The sequence below is a fragment of the Cnephaeus nilssonii genome (genome assembly GCF_951640355.1).
Source record: "Cnephaeus nilssonii genome assembly, chromosome: X".
NCBI classification, from domain to species: Eukaryota; Metazoa; Chordata; class Mammalia; order Chiroptera; family Vespertilionidae; genus Cnephaeus; species Cnephaeus nilssonii.
The window spans coordinates 4741790-4758147 of record NC_137071.1 but is presented as its reverse complement, the minus strand read 5'-3'; the positions used below and the strand labels follow the sequence as shown (position 1 = coordinate 4758147).

At 37.2% G+C, this 16358-nt stretch overlaps 2 protein-coding genes across 2 annotated transcripts in view; both read left to right on the top strand.

Moving 5' to 3' along the window:
- The window catches only part of PIR (pirin), an 84374-nt gene extending 71956 nt beyond the window's left edge, over nt 1–12418 (top strand). Inside the window, exons 9-10 of the mRNA XM_079764745.1 lie at nt 8036–8102; nt 12106–12418. Coding sequence (XP_079620871.1) covers nt 8036–8102; nt 12106–12218 — 180 coding nt within the window. The 3' untranslated portion in view covers nt 12219–12418. The remainder of the gene's footprint in view (nt 1–8035; nt 8103–12105) is intronic.
- An 821-nt stretch (nt 12419–13239) lies between these two features.
- VEGFD (vascular endothelial growth factor D) overlaps nt 13240–16358 on the top strand; it is a gene marked incomplete at its 5' end in the record, with an annotated part of 28593 nt that continues 25474 nt past the window's right edge. The window contains one exon of the mRNA XM_079764411.1: nt 13240–13329. Coding sequence (XP_079620537.1) covers nt 13240–13329 — 90 coding nt within the window. The remainder of the gene's footprint in view (nt 13330–16358) is intronic.

Sequence of the window (16358 nt, the reverse complement as noted above, 5' to 3'; positions counted from 1 at the left end):
TTCCATGGCGGGCAGTAACTACAGGAGGCTTGGTTTACGCTAGATGTAAGAGTCTTTCATCCTGACCCTTTGACTTCTTAGAGGAAGCCCTAACTCCAACAATGGCTTCAACATGGCCTTAACTTTTTCAGGGTACCAACTGGGCCAAAACAGCACAGGGAGCCTTATCTCTTCAAACAGAGGCTAGGCTGTGCTGGTCACCCTGGAACAGTCTCTGTTTCAAGAGATAAGGTTCCCTGTGCTGCTTTGGCCCACCGTCGGTAGGTACTCTGATTGCCTGGATGGCTCCATGATCAGGGGCACATGGTTTGATTTGAAAGTTTCGATCTCACCTGCAGCCCCATGTTTATAATAGTATCATATTGAGAAGGCCTTAAGCCTCATGGATTAGCAAATTTACTTGTTGTTAGTCAAGGTAGGCAATCAATTCCTCACGGGATGCCATCAAAACCATACTTGAGAGTAATGGCACTCTTTAACTGGCACCATTCATGGGGAATTCATTAAATTAATACAGATTAACATTTGATTAAAATAAAGATGGGAAGACAAAAATAAAATAAAACAAAGCATCCTATTAAAGTTAGAGATAACTTTTTTGCTTATTTATGTGTAAAAATTCATAGCAAGCTATTAATTTTTATTTTTTTTAAATTTATTTTATTTTATTTTATTTTTTCATCACCTCTATTTTCTCTTCCACCTCCACCCATGCCCTTCCTTCCTACCGCCATCACCACATTGTCCATGTCCATGAGTTCTCTCTCTCTTTTTTGCTTTTTGCTCAATCCCTTCACCCCTCAACACCCCCTACACCAGAGCTGTCTATATGCTCTCTATCTATGATTCTTTCTCTATTTTGACAAGCCATTAATATTTAAAAACTGTTAATAGTTCATTGTTTTGTCTTTTAATTGGCCTAAGCAGTTTAAACAATGAAATCTAATAAGAACAATTGTGTGCAATTAAGTCACGCTACAACTCAGTTTCTTTCTGGTAACTTTTTCAGGTAATATATCACTATAATAAATGTTCTTGAAGCAAAAGCATGCCCTTAGATTCATTCCCAGAGTCTAATCAATCAAACAAACTATGACTACATACTCATAGTGTAGAAGTTATCACCACTCTAAATGAATCATAGAGCCTTCATCTGGGGTTTACTAATTTATTGTTGGCATCAGTGGAACCCAAGACATATCTTGGCAGTAAGATTTATGGCCTAACAAGAGCAATTTGTAAAAATAAATTATTAAGTAAACACAGAAGGGCCTGACTCTGAACCAGGAACTCCGAGAATGTGCACCAAAGTAAAAACAAATAAAAAAGAAAACGTGTAAAGAAAAAGACATGGTCTGGGCCCCAAAAGATCATGAATTTCAGTTGAGGTAATTATACATGAAGCAATAAGTGGGCCTCTGTTACCTTTGTATGGGGTCTTTCATCAAACCCCAAAAAGGCATTGCCTTAGATTGACAAGGGACTCATGTCTTAAACAGGACTTTCATGATCTCCTTTTGCATGATTTCCATCATTTGACATGATACTCAAGCTCACTCAACATAGACAGGACTTTTCAAGATAACAGCAATTGGAACTTTTAACTATATCAGCACTCAACTGAATATCCATAAAGATTATTAGCTTTCACTAGTTAAGGAAAGAGAACAGATACATTAAAAAAAGAAAAAGACACAAAACATCTGGTTTAGGTTAGAGCAGAAGGGGCCGCTCAGAGGTTAATTTCGTGGAAAAGTCATTAGAAGAAGCTTGGACCATCCTTCAGATTTCTGAAATGAAAACCAAACCCCTGAATGCCTCAATACCCAGCAGTTTAATAATTTTTCATTTCAGACCAAATGCAAGTGTCCGTTTATCATATTGTCCGAATTATAAATTGAAAGTCATCATTTGATTTGAGTAATATGTAAAAGAGCAAAACTTTATTATTTTTTAAATTTCTTTATTGATTAAGGTATTACATATGTGTCCTTATCCCCCCATTACCTCCCATCCCCCCACTCATGCTTTAATTTTTAAAACATTATTCTAAAATGTATAAACTGTAGATGCATCTTCTCAATTAAAAAACTTGCAGTTTTAAAAGTCAGCTCATCCGTGACACAGATGGTTGGCTTCAAAGTCTTTAGAGAATAAACTTTTAAAAAAATATATATTTCTTTATTGATTTCAGAGAGGAAGGGAGAGGGAGAGAGAGATAGAAACATCAATGATGAGAGAGAATCATTGATTCGCTGCCTCCTGCATGCCCCCTACTGGGGGTTGAGCCCACAACCCGGGCATGTGCCCTTGGCCGGAATCGAACCCGTGACCCTTCAGTCCACAGGCTGATGCTCTATCTACTGAGCCAAACCAGCTAGGGCTAATAAACCTTTTTTGATAACTGTGCTTTCTTTGGTTGAATTTTTAGTCATTTAAACATGGCATTAAAAAAATCATTTCAGATAGAAAACTGTTCCTTTCCTGTGGGCTTAGATTCTATTATGCACAATTTCACTTATTCATAACCTTGGGACATCAACATATTAGTGAGCTATAAAGTATGATGTAAGTGAACCTAGACTAATTTTTAAGTTTCTGTGCCTGTTTTATATAGGTATTTTTATTTCCATAACTGATGTTAAACTATTTTATTGTATTGGTATCCACAAGTACTTTTCTGTCTTCTAGTTTTGAATCTCTTATAGATATGATAACCACAAATGCTGATTGTTAGCATTGTGTATAAAGCAAGAATAAGTAGGAATTGAGCTAAAGCACTGATCTTTAGTGTATGTGCTTTATGACATCTATTTTTAAAATTTGAATGAACAGAAACCTTTTTAGGCTTACTCTTTGATTTTCAACTGAGTTCAAATCAGCAAATTTTGGCAGAAATTGTTTTATGGATAGGTAAGGTGAAGATGTATAAATATATTCAGGCATAGGAATACTTAAAAATATTTTCAACATAAAGATATGATTAAATCATCAACTGGGTGGATGAAGTAAATGACACCAGCCCTGGGATTGTAGGGAGTACATTAAACCTTTTTCAGAAAACATCTACCCTAAATTCACTTTTAATTTTTTAAAGTTGGAGGCAGACGGAAAAATAAATTTTAGTCCCATAAAATACAATTTTTTAACTACATGTAAAATTGAAGAATTCATTATTCATTTTTATTGACTTCAGTGATAACTCTCTGGTACCAGTAACATTATAATGATTTCTAATTAAAGAGCTTTATATTAGTAAAAACATAGAAATATAATATATAACATATTATTTTATCACATATTTAGAATTATGCTATATTATTAGAATATTGGTGAAGCTTTAAAAATTTTATTTTATTTTTTATTTTTTTTTAATTTTCTTTATTTATTAAGGTATCACATATTTGTCCTCATCCCCTCATTCCCATCCCAAACCCCTCCCCACACATGCCCCCACCCCCCTGTTGTCCGTGACCACTGGTTAGGCTTATATGCATGCATACAAGTCCTTTGGTTGACCTCTCCCCCTTACCCCTATCCTCCCCTACCTTCCCTCTGAGGTTTGACAGTCTGATCGATGCTTCCCTGTCACCGTGTCTGTTTTTGTTCATCAGTTTATGTTGTTCATTATTTCCCCTAGATGAGTGAGATCATGTGATACTAGAAATACACTTATAAGAACCGAAAATGAGACAAGCAATAATGGTGATGCTGAGAGGCAAATGAATCAGTCTGTAGTGAGTTTCTTTCTGGGCCAACAGTTCTTTTGAGTCCCAATTTCAATGTCAAACAGTTCCTTATGTGTACATGTCAGCAATGATATTTCAGTTCTGGATGGTGGACAAATGGTGGTAATGCAGGTCCGACCCTCTCTGGTTTGGTCCTGGGCAACCTGCAGCAACGCACAGCTGCTGACTGCTAGTATGGCAAGGCGTCATCAGCGTCTTCCATCTCTGGAATGTTTCTCTTCTGTCTTCATGGCTGGAGCAGTCCTGTCAATTCCTCTCTGTTGCAGGAATCCACATGGTCTTGGAGTTGTTTTCTGAAAATATACAAACATATTCTCAACCAAAAGTTAATAAAAGAATCTTTTCTATAAATTTGATTTGGGATCCTTTTTCATTTTTTGCCCAGACGATTTTCCTTTGGCTTGTTTTGACACCATGTGTGTTTTTCATGGGTGTCTTGCTGTTAGCATTACAAATGAAAGTTAATTTTCTAAAGTAAAAATTTTCTAGATGTAAAGGCATTTAAAAAAGTACCTAATAATTATGGCTTTACTTATTGTTTTATTCTAAATCAGATAAACCTAAGAGATACCTCAAAAGAAATACATAATGTTCAGTTATTTATTACTGAGTAGCAAACTACCATATTTTTCCTTGTATAAGACACTATTATTTTTCTAAAATCCTTAGACTGAAAATCAAGGGGCATCTTAGACACAGAAGTCAGCCCAGGAGGGAGCCCCATGGATGCATAGCTGGCCATACCATGTCAAACAGGCTTCCTCCAATCAAGAGCCTTATTGTTACTTACATCAGCTAATGCCATAATTGGAGGTGGAGGTAGAGGTGGAGAGTGTGCAGATACAACAGGGACTGGAGCATTCAGAGCCCATAAAGATGTAAAAAAAAAAAAAAAAGATAAATACCGGTAAAGGATCATCTTACTCTGCAAAATGCAAACTGAATGTAATCAGCTTTGCAAAAGAGCATGGACATAGAACTGCAGAGAAACAATTTGGACCTCCTCCCACTGAGTGTATGATCAGACAGTGGAGAAAACAGGAAGAACAACTCCTTAAGATGCCAAGAAAGAAGAAGGCCTTAAGAGGAAAACCAGCAAAATGTTTAAAATAGTGATTTCTTAATTTTGGGTTGGAAAAGTAGGGGGTTTCTTATACATGGGGCCGTCTTATACACAGAAAAATAAGGTACTCACTAGTGGCTTAAAACTGTTATTTATTACTAGAGGCCCAATGCACGAAGATTCGTGCAAGAATGGGCCTTCCTTCTCCTGGCTGCTGGCACTGCCTTCGCTCTGGCTGGAGCCACATTTTCACTCCAGCCCAGAGCCGCCTTTCCGCCTTCCCACACTGCCCAGAGGCCCAGAGTGGCTGGGGTGGTGCGGAACGCCTGAGTCGTCGCCATGGCAACAACACAAGTGTTCCTCCCCACCCCCGGCCACTTGGGGCACCTGCGTATGCAAATTAACCCACCATCTTTGTTGGGTTAATTTGCATACTCACTCCTGATTGGCTGGTGGGCATTGCAAAGGTACAGTCAATTAGCATGTTTCTCTTTTATTAGTGTAGATTCTCATCAGTGAGGTGGGGGTTCTGCTGGTTTCTCTGACATTACTGGGTCAGAGGACATCAGTGGTGGAGGGAGTTTTTTAGCCACACTGTGAAAGTGCTTTCTGGAAGGATTCCTGTACCAATTTAAAACCTCCTAAATGCAATATAAAAGTCTATCTTTCTCTGCATTCACATTAACACTAGATATTATATTAACATGTTTTTCAGTTTCAAGGGAAAAAATCTAGTCTTAATTTTAAACAAAATATTTTAGATATTTTAACACAATAGGACTCTTTTGGAGATACATTTGCTTGAATAGATATCCCTTGGATATTTTTATAAGATTTCATTTAGTGCAACATTTCTGGAGCATATTTTATATTAATAGTAATAAATATCAAAAGTAATAAAATCTTACTTTTGGATTTGGACAATCTTTCATTTAAAGATTATATTGTTATTACAATATCATTGACTTTATTCTCTATGCTGTACTTTATATCCCCATGACTGTTTTGTAACTACCAATTTGTACTTCTTAATCCTTTTGCCTCTTTCTCCCATTCCTCCAATCCCCCTCCCCTCTGGTTACCATCAGTTTGTTGTCTGTATTTATGAGTGTTATAATTTTGTTTGTTTATTCTGTTCTTTAGCTTCCACATATAAGTGAAATCATATGGTATTTATCTTTCTCGGTCTGACTTATTTCACTTAGCATAATACCCACTAGGTCCATCCATGTGGTCACAAATGGTAAGTTTTCATTCTTTTTTATGGACAAGTAATATTCCATTGTATATATGTACCACTACTTTTTAATCTACTCGTCTATTGATGGATACTTGGGTTGCTTCCATAGCTTGGCTATTGTAAATAATGTTGCAATGAACATAATTGGTGCATATATTCTTTCAAATTAGTGTTTTGGGTTTTTTCAGATAAATACCCAAAAGTGGAATCAGTGGATTTTAGGACAGTTCCATTTTTAATTTTTGAGGAAACCCCATACTGTTTTACATAGTGGCTACACTATTCTTTATTTCCACCAACACTGAACGAGGGTTCCCTTTGCGCTACATCCTTGCCAACATTTGTTTGTTGATTTATTGATGATAGCCATTCTGACAGGTGTGAGGTGATATCTCATTGTGGATTTTTAAAAAAATATTTTTTTTATTGATTTCAGAGAGAGGAGGGGAGATGGAGAGACAGATAGAAACATCAATAAGAGAGAATCATTCATATTCTGACTCCTGCATGCCTCCTACTGGGGATCGAGCCCATAACCCAGACATATGCCCTGACCAGGAATCAAACCATGACCTCCTGGTTCATGGGTCAACACTCAACCACTGAGCAACACTAGCTGAGCTCATTGTGGTTTTAATATGCATTTCTCTGACGATTAGCGATGTTGAGTATCTTTTCATATATGTATCTCCTCTTTTGAGAAGTGTCTATTCAGGTCCTCTGCTAATTTTTAAATTGGATTGTTTGATTTTTGGTGTTGGTTTGTTTGAGTTCTTTGTAATTTTTGGATATTAGAGAATATGGTCTCCCATTCACTAGGTTGTCTTCATTTTGTTGATGGTTTCCTTTGCTGTGCAAATAACTATATATGGTGCCAGGTGGGTTCTTGAAATAACAGGGGGAGCACTTTGTAAAATATGTGATTGTCTAACCTCTAAGCTGTACACCTGAAACTGATATAAAATAATATTGAATGTGTACTCTAATTGAAAACAAAATAAAAATACATTTTAAAAATTACAGTTGGCTGTGCCTAAAGTTAACCTTTATGGCCTTAACACAAATTCTGAGGTCAGCTTATTCTACTCCTTGTGCTCATGTCTTCTGATTTCAGAGTCTTAGAGTAATTTTTTGGGGCACAAATAGAACTAATTTCTGCCTGAAAAGACCTGAGTTTGGAATGCTCCTACTTTGAAGACAAATTTCATCTGGATGGGGAGCAACTGAGAGACTTCAGTAGTTACCAGGAAGTACTACTTTAAAATGGAATTTTAGATGAACATTTAGTACCTAAATCTAAGGTCTGCCAGGTCTTCCTCTGTATAGATCTGGCTTTAAATAAAGAGGCATGTTATGTTGAACAAAATTATATTGTTGGTGCGAAATTACAAATCCTGTAATCACATAGTCAATTCATAGCCAGGTCAGTCACACAGTTTGTCTTAAAGATGTTTCTAGTTAAGGAAAATCTTAATTTAAATTCTTCCTTATCTGAAAAGGTTAATTTTTTCATAGTCTAGACCAGTGCTCGGCAAACTCATTAGTCAACAGAGTGGTAAACCACGGCTCGTGAGCCGCATGTGGCTCATGAGCCGCAGTTTGCCAACCACTGGTCTAGACTTATGTTCTAAATGCCACCAAAAATCTTAAGGAATAAGCCTTTCCATATTGAGTACTGCGCAGATAATATATCTGGAGTTTATATTCAGAATTAGAAACTTTGTCTGTTTGTCTAGCATGTTAACTTCAAATTATTCCTAATTTAATATCCTATATAATAAAAGGCTAACATGCAAATTGTCCCCTCTACTGGGAGTTCGACCAGAGGACGGGGCTGGCCGGCCAACCTCCTGCGTCCCCTCCCCCCGGCCGGCAGATCGGCCTCGATTGGGGCAGGCCGGACCCCACCCGTGCACGAATTTGTGCACCTCTAGTTCAAAAATAAGCATGTTTATTGACTGATGCTTTCCACCTTGACTTTAGGATCCTGAGAGAAGCCACTTCGTTCTAATTGCTGGGGAGCCATTAGGAGAACCAGTTGTCCAACATGGTAAGCCCAAAAGATATGTTCCTTGAAATCTCAGTTAATGAAGAGCATTTTGTTTGCTTTTTTAAAAAAAAAACTTTAAAAATTCAGGCATTTAAGTTATTCTGTTACTTATTTGTGTTTAAAGATAGCCACAACCATCTATCCACTACTTGGGAATATATTAGCTAAGGACTTTGTTTCTTTTATCATGGAATGTCCTGAATTATGTGTCCACAAATTAAGTGCAGGATGTCATAGATTGTTGGAATAGGGAATGTCTGTAGTGTTGATGTAGTCATGGCCCTTTTATAAATGAGGAAAATGAAATCTCAATATTTTACTTATTTACATAGCAAATCCTTGGGTAGCATCTACTATTTACTAGGATTGGTTGAAATGCTTTCCAAATATTAATACATTTAATCTTTAGAACAAACTTATGAGGTAGGTTCTGTCATCCCCATTTTACAGACGAGGAAACAGAGATGCAAAGGTTCATTGGCTTGCCTGAGGCCACATAGTTGGATTCACACTCAGGCTCTCTGGTTTCCAACCATCCCTTCTGCCTTGCACAATGTCAGTTGCCCCTCACTCTGCCCTGTGGCTTCTCTAATGGGATACGATTGTTAACAGTGGAGCTGGGATTTGAACACTAACTCCTGATCCCATGTTTTGTGCTCTCTCCACTATACCAAGAGTCTATATCATGAGAGATTAAATGCACACCATTTTTATTACAGGGGAGTTCAAAGGTTCAATTATAGAAGAGATAAAAACTGCAGTTTAAAAGAGGATTTATGGGATTATTGACAACTAGCAAACATTTTTCTTATTTATAACCCTTATGGTTGATCAATGAAAAACATGTTTTCTGGGGAACGTAATGTACAGCTTGGCAATGATAGTTAATATTACTATATCGCACATTTGAAAGTTGCTAAGAGAGTAAATCTTAAAATTTCTCATCAAAAGAAAAAAAGCTGTAGCTGTGTAATGCATGTTAAGTAGATTTATTGTGGTGATCATGTTACATATATCGAATCATTATGTTGGATACCTGAAACTAATATTATGCTTATTATACCTCGATTGAAAAAATAAATACATTTGGTAATGTAATAGAAAGAAAAAAAAGAACATGAGAAAAAGGAAAAAGAAACACAAAACTTGCTTTCTGGTTTCAGTTTTCTTTTTCTGTTTGAGGATTTGAAGAGATGAGCTTCCTCAATCTGACTTTGAAGGGCTCCAAGCTTCCAGTAATACTTCCCTTGTTTCTCAAAGTGTGCTCTGTGGACTAGCAGCATCAGCATCACTTGAGAGATAGTTAGAAGTGCAGAGTTTCAGACCCTACTCCAGACCTCCTGAATCAGAATATAAATTTTTATAAGATTCCAGATGATTCATGTGCACACTATAAAGTGAGAGGCACACCAGCATACCCCCAGAAAATTGTCAAAATGGAAGCCCAGAAGTGCACTGATTTTACAGGAAAATAATTAGGGGATGAGAGAATTGTTCCACGAGTCTAAACTATAGCAAAATTATGACATGCAGGAAATCAGTCCTTGGTCCAGCACCTGCTCTCATTTTCTGAGTTCCAATACTTTCCTCCATGTGTGCTTTAAAAACATGGCTTCTCCAGGGTGCGCTTTTGGATTTATTATTTATTTCACACATGAGGGCTCTCTCATTTTTTCCTACCTGAGAGCATCCAAATTTCCATCTCCAGACTCCAGATGAAATTTCTCTCATGAACCCCAGATCTATATTTCCAACAATGTACTAAGCACCTCTGTCAGGAAGCCATTTTATTGTCTCTAGCACCTTCATGTCAAAATATCCAGAACTGAAATCCTTGCTCTCCCCACAGCCTCCTATGGCCTGTATCTCAATTATCCTTAACAATCCTACCATCAGCCAGTCTCCCAGGTCAGACATCTTCTCTATCTGGATTCCAGAGTCTTCTTCAAAAACTGCAAATCAGATCATGTTATTCTCTACTTAACTCGGTGATTCCTGATCACCTACAGAATTATGTCCAAACATCTTTCAGCAGATGGAATTCAAAGTGCAGAGGGGTCTGGCCTCTTCCTATACATCAGATCCCCCCATTCTTTCCTCCCTCTGATCCTTCCTTCAAACACTGTGCCTCCATTCTCAATTTTTCCAACATGCTAATCCCAAAATGCCATTCCTTCACGTATCCTGTTTGAATATCACCTCCTTTGTGAATCCTTTCCTGGACCCTTCTTCCCGTTTCTGTACTGATTACATACATTTTACATACTTTTGTCACTTCATGTATCACAGTGCTTGTAATAATTTTTCATATCTGTCTGTGTGATAGATTTGAAGTCCTTGGAGGAAGAGAGTCTGTCATTAATTGCTAGCTCCTAGCACAATGTTTGTCCTTTAATAGCCACTCAATAAATACTCAATAGGTAGGTAACTGAATGAATGAATGAATTCAGAGGCTTTCTGCCTGTTTCTCCTTGTATGATAATCCTATTCCCTGCAACATCTCCAAAGGCCTCAACATCATCAAAGCATATTATAGTGAGAGTCAAAGCCTTGATACGCTAACAGTGGTGAAGAAATTCTAAGTAATACAGTTCTATTTTAACTTGGGTCTCTCTGAGAAGGCCCCTTAGATAAGGAACTTTTATAAAAAGGAATGTCAGGAACCTATGCAGACTGGCAGAAGAAATATACTGAATGGACGAATATGTCAACTGCTTTCAAGACATGTAAATGCCACTAAGGAGCTGGCCTTATTTATCCCAGAGATCTCGGGAGTGTACAGTCGAGGACAGTGTCCCTTTGTCCCTAAAATGTGTGAAAAAAGGGAAGAGACAAACAGTACAGACTTCTGCACTTTTAGAAAAACCTGAATTTAAACCTAGGAATTAGGCAAAGGGACCAGCAAACCACTGCATGTTTTTGTAAAGAAAGTTTTATTGGAACACAGCTATGTCTATTCATTTTCATATTGACTGTGGCTCCTTTTATGCTTCAATGAAAGAGTTGAGTAGTTGAAACAGACTGATCACAAAATCTAAAATATATACTATTTGTCCCTTTACAGAAAAAGTTTGCCAGCCTTAGAGAATCCAAAATATGATGCTTTCTTGATTTGAAATTTTTGTAATTTACTGTTTATTGTCAACAAACTGTTACTAGTCTTCAAAAATTACATGCCCAGCCAATGTGGCTCAGTGGTTGAACATCAACCCATGAACCAGGTTCCTGTTCGATTCCTGGTCAGGGCACATGCCCAGGTTGTAGGTTCCATCCCCAGTAGGGGGCGTGCAGGAGGCAGCCGAGCGTTGATTCTCATCATTGATGTTTCTGTCTATCTCTTCCTCTCTGAAATGAATAAAAACATATTTTTTAAAATGACTTAGACCTGTCATGTAAGTACACAGTCTCATACACTGTGTAGACACCAAATTAGGATGAGATTTGCCAATTCTTTGTACCAGTTTGGTTCAATTATTGACATTAGCTAGTGCTATAAAGCTATATAGTAAATCTTAAGAGTTCTCATCACAAGAAAAAAATGGGTATTAACTAGATTTATTGTGGTGATCATTTTATAATATATACTAATATAAAATCATTATATTTACACCCAAAACTAATATAATGTTGCATGTCAATTATATCTCCAAAAATAAGGAAGAATAAAAAAAAAGCATAACAACTACCAAATGATTGTAATAGAACCAAACCTAAGAATGTTTTGAATAAAGGAACTGCAATTGTTGATGACAACTTTGCAATGGATGAATGAGATGTAATTGCCTTTGTTTATCTCAAGTTCGGTCTTTATAATCAAACACAGTCCTAGTCAAGAAACTTGTGCTACCATCCTCGGGGATTGGATGCTGTGAAAATAACCTTTTACTGTTCAGATATGCCTGGAATTGTTTCAAGTTAAAAACGACAGGAGCACATACCCTTTCTAGTGGTAAAAGAACATGTAGTCGTCACCCAGAACTCTGAATGTCTCTTTCTGCCTTAGGTCCATTCGTGATGAACACCAATGAAGAGATTTCTCAGGCCATTCTTGATTTCAGAAATGCAAAAAATGGCTTTGAAAGAGCCAAAACCTGGAAGTCAAAGATTGGAAACTAGTGAAGAGCAAGCACAAGAGCAGGTCTCAATGCTTTCTGAAATTTTGCCATTTGTGGCATCCATTCAGAGAATGCATTCAATTTCCAAAGCTGACTTAGCCAGTGCTTCTGAAGAATTCCACACAAACGTGACAGCATGGTTTTTTATAGCAATGTACGTGAGATATTTCCTGGCACATATAAATAAACCTAATTGTTGCTTCTTTAAAAAGCGGTATTCTTCATTTTATGTATGTTTGCTTTTCATGTGTGTGTGGATATTTTGTTATTTTTGTGAATGTCTGAGATTTTAAAGCATATTTGATTGCTTCTGTGTGTCACTGGCAGTTGATGCGTCATGAGCATCTGAGGTCCCTTACTAAGCACTGCAATTTCAATACAGAGTCATGCCTATGTGCAGAGGTTTCACATTACAGGTTATCTGCGTTAGAATAACAGCAGTCCTGAGCATTTGAGTCAGTTTTTAAAACATCCTTGCTATTGGTAGGGATGTGACAGGATTACAGCCAAGACTTCCCTGCATATTCTGCCAAAATCTGTGTCAGATTTAAGACACATGCTCCTGCAAGCTTCCATGAGGGTTGTGAAAAGAGTTGGAATCCAGAATTGGGTTCCAGCTTTTCTGTAGCTGCAAACATTGGTGGCCACACCACCTCTTTACAAAGCAGCTAGAACCTGGGGCATAGGGTAGAGATATACATATATATTTTAATTTGCTGGGCATGAAATGGATTTAAAGTGCTTTCTCATTGCAAGGGAAAACATGTCCACCTCCTGATTATTCTTGGAGCATGAGAACATTTAAATTTTTTTTCATCTCTCTGTCTGCATAAGATTGTGCAAAAACGTACCTTGACTAATTGAAATCATTTCATTGGATTTTTATCACAACTGATGGTTTATTTTTCCATGTGAAATCTTGGGGTTTTGAGCTTTCCTTCTGGAGAATGCCTTTTGAAACAGTTTTCTCTAGCTATCTATTGTCAACTACTTGGTAATCAGTGGGTATTAAAGGGTTCAAAATGTACAGACAGTGGGCAGTGGTGAATATTTTCATGATGTTTTCTCTGCAATTGGTGCAAGACTCCAGTGATGAACATGGATCAATGAAGGTAGGTGAGCTCAATTTTTAATATGATGTAGACTTTTTATTGGCTTACATGGAAGACTTTTCTTTTTTGCATCCTCCATTTGTTAATGAGTGTTCTGTTTCGTAGGCATCCTATGATTCTTGCTATGAGTGTTTGAAAATGCTAAGGGGTGTTTTGGGGATGTAAAAGAATATGGACGAATATTCTGGAATCTTTTCAAATGAGCAAATTTCCCTTCAATTTTATATGTGGATGGCATAGTGATTTGATTTTCGAATGAAGCACTGACTTATTTTTGTGACACATAACTTTGTGGCCATTTATTTTCAGGTTGTTTGTGAGCACCAAATATTAGTTAATTTAGTTAGTTCATTACTTCTGTCAATGGAAACCTATGTGTTTGCCACAGAAGTTTTCTGTCTGGTTTTCCAAATTACTCATTGCCACCATCTAGAAAAATATTTTCTTGGAAGTTAATTTAGTTTTTTGCTCTTTGAAACTTGTAAAATTCAACAGTAATTGAATCTGTGATTCTATGAGCAAGCATTAGATAGAGCCCAATAGACTGAGAGTAATGCAAAAAATAAACTGGAATGTTACTGACTGAGCAGTATGTTTTATGTATTTCATAGAATATATATTTTTTGCTTTTTATTTTGAAAATGATTCTGATATAATTGTTTTAACTGAAGCAGTGCTAAATCATTATTGATTTAGGAATTTCTGGCTGAGAGCAATCAATCAAATGTGGCCTTGAGTTTTTGTAGCTGTTGTTAAGACATGCATTTTCACCAGGGGTGAATGTGCCCCCAACAGGGGAAATCGGTCCTTGGGGCTGAAAAGTCTTACTCTTGTTATGTATAAAGCACAGATAAACATTCGGTACATAAACAGATATTCAGTGTATCTTTAAAGGGTGAACTCTGTGCTAGGGGTAGAGAGACACCTTGTCCAGCAGTTTACACTTTTCTAACTCTCCAGATTCCAAACGCACATGGGAGAGGTCACCATTATTCAGCTCCCCTTCATTGCCACCAGCCTCCATGGTGGATTTCAATGCCAGGTGGAAAGGAATCCAATTTTGAGCCTATTTAACAGGAGAGAGAAAAATCTGACTTGTTTGAAGCAAGTAAGACTTTTCAGACTGTTCAGCTTTTTCTTACGTGCACAAAACTCAGGTTTAGATGTGCAGAGTTAATGGAGTTGCACTTTTATCCCCCACCCCCACCCCAGTATTATTGCATGGAGTTTTAAAATGTTCCCATTGTGCTTTGAAAATGTCAATGTATTTGATGGGACAGGAAGAGACTGATTTGTTGTAATTAAGTACTGTTCTTGAAGTTGTTCAACTCTTAAAGAGCACAGACACCAAGAATTCTTTAGGTGCCCTGGGCACAGTGAGATTTTAAAAGTTTCAAATTTACTGATACCACAGAAACTCATTTAATGGGGCAACAGAGGAAAGCAGTTGAATTTGCATGTGATAGAAAACATGTCCTCCCACATGGAAGATGCAGCATTATATGCTTAGTAATATTATTATTTTCTTCATATATATTAGAATTTCCTTTAAAAAGTAAAGCTACATATATTCAGCTTATATTAACCCAATCCCCAACTAAATTAAATATGTCTGATGTTAAGTAAAGATTGCCTATAGTTAAATAGAAGTTTTGGTATAGATGTGACTGAGTGGTGAGGGAAGGATAAGGAGGTTTATCATCTATATATATAAAAGGCTAATATGCAAAGTGTCCCCTTGGGAGTTAGACCAGAGACCGGGAGTTTGATCGCTCACTATGATGTGCGCTGACCACCAGGGGGCGGCATGGAACAAAGGAAGGCCCAGGCTGGCAGTAGCCAGCAGCCGGGGAAGAAAGGCCCCAACAGGCATCAGGAAGGCCCCAATCGGCCCTTATCACCGGCCAGGCCTAGAGACCCTACCCATGCATGAACTTCATGCACTGGGCCTCTAGTATTGTTTATAATTCTTTTCCTTCCCTTTCCAACTTTTTCTTAAGAGAAAATCTAAAAAGAAATAAATATATTTCTTAGTGTTAATGTTCCTCTTGTTTAAATCAAAGTTTAGTATGAAAGCATATTCAGGATAGTAGTGGTTTGGACACTGGGATATGAATTTTACTTTTTGCTTTTGGAGATGAATTTGTTTTATTTGTTATACAACATTTTCAGGGTCCTCCTCAGTAGTAGGTCCAGAGGAAGGTTTTTCTCTCTACTCTCCCTTCTTCTAGCCACCTCTTTTCCAGAATGGATGGCAATGCCAGTTCTATCCCCAGATTACCCTCGCCCCATATTCCCCCATAGTCCTTACTTTCTGGTCTTGAATATTCCCCTGTTTTTTTTTGTTTTGTTTTGTTTTTTGTGTGTGTGTGTGTGTTTTCCAGCTTAGAATATAGTTGCTTCTACTATAGTTACATGAATCTGTGAATACTTTTTTTCTGTAGCAACCATGTAAACAGCTGCTAATACATTGGACAATTGTATTTAATGCCATTTGAGTATATGGCATCCTAATTTCATTAGCCATGCCACTTGTACTCAAGAGAGCTGTTTGGGGTAAGCAGTGCATGGAATTTGTGAACTGAGATAAATACGTTTGAAAATCTCAAACCTGTAAATACTATTTAGCTGCTAATTTTCTCAATCTAAGCAGAACACATTTTCTTCTAGAAATAAGGTTAACCCAATGCCTTTTTTAAAATTCAATAATATAACCAGATTAACAGTCTAGATGTGAGATCTATTTTTGTGTCTATTTTCTTTAGCTTTTTTATACAGGTAGCATAGTCATATACAGTTGTGCAGGGTATGCACTGCACAATTCTAAGAAGCTCCATCCACGTAGACCTTTATGTGTATGTGACAGTCCTGAGTACAGTAGTGTAGATACACTGGGCATTTGGTAAATAAATGCAACCTCACTGTCCTGTTATTCATATTCTGGCCAGCACTATTTCTGGTATATTTGATATGCTACTAGGGGAAGCCATCTTCCATAAATCTTGTCAAAGTCACTAATGCAGACATAG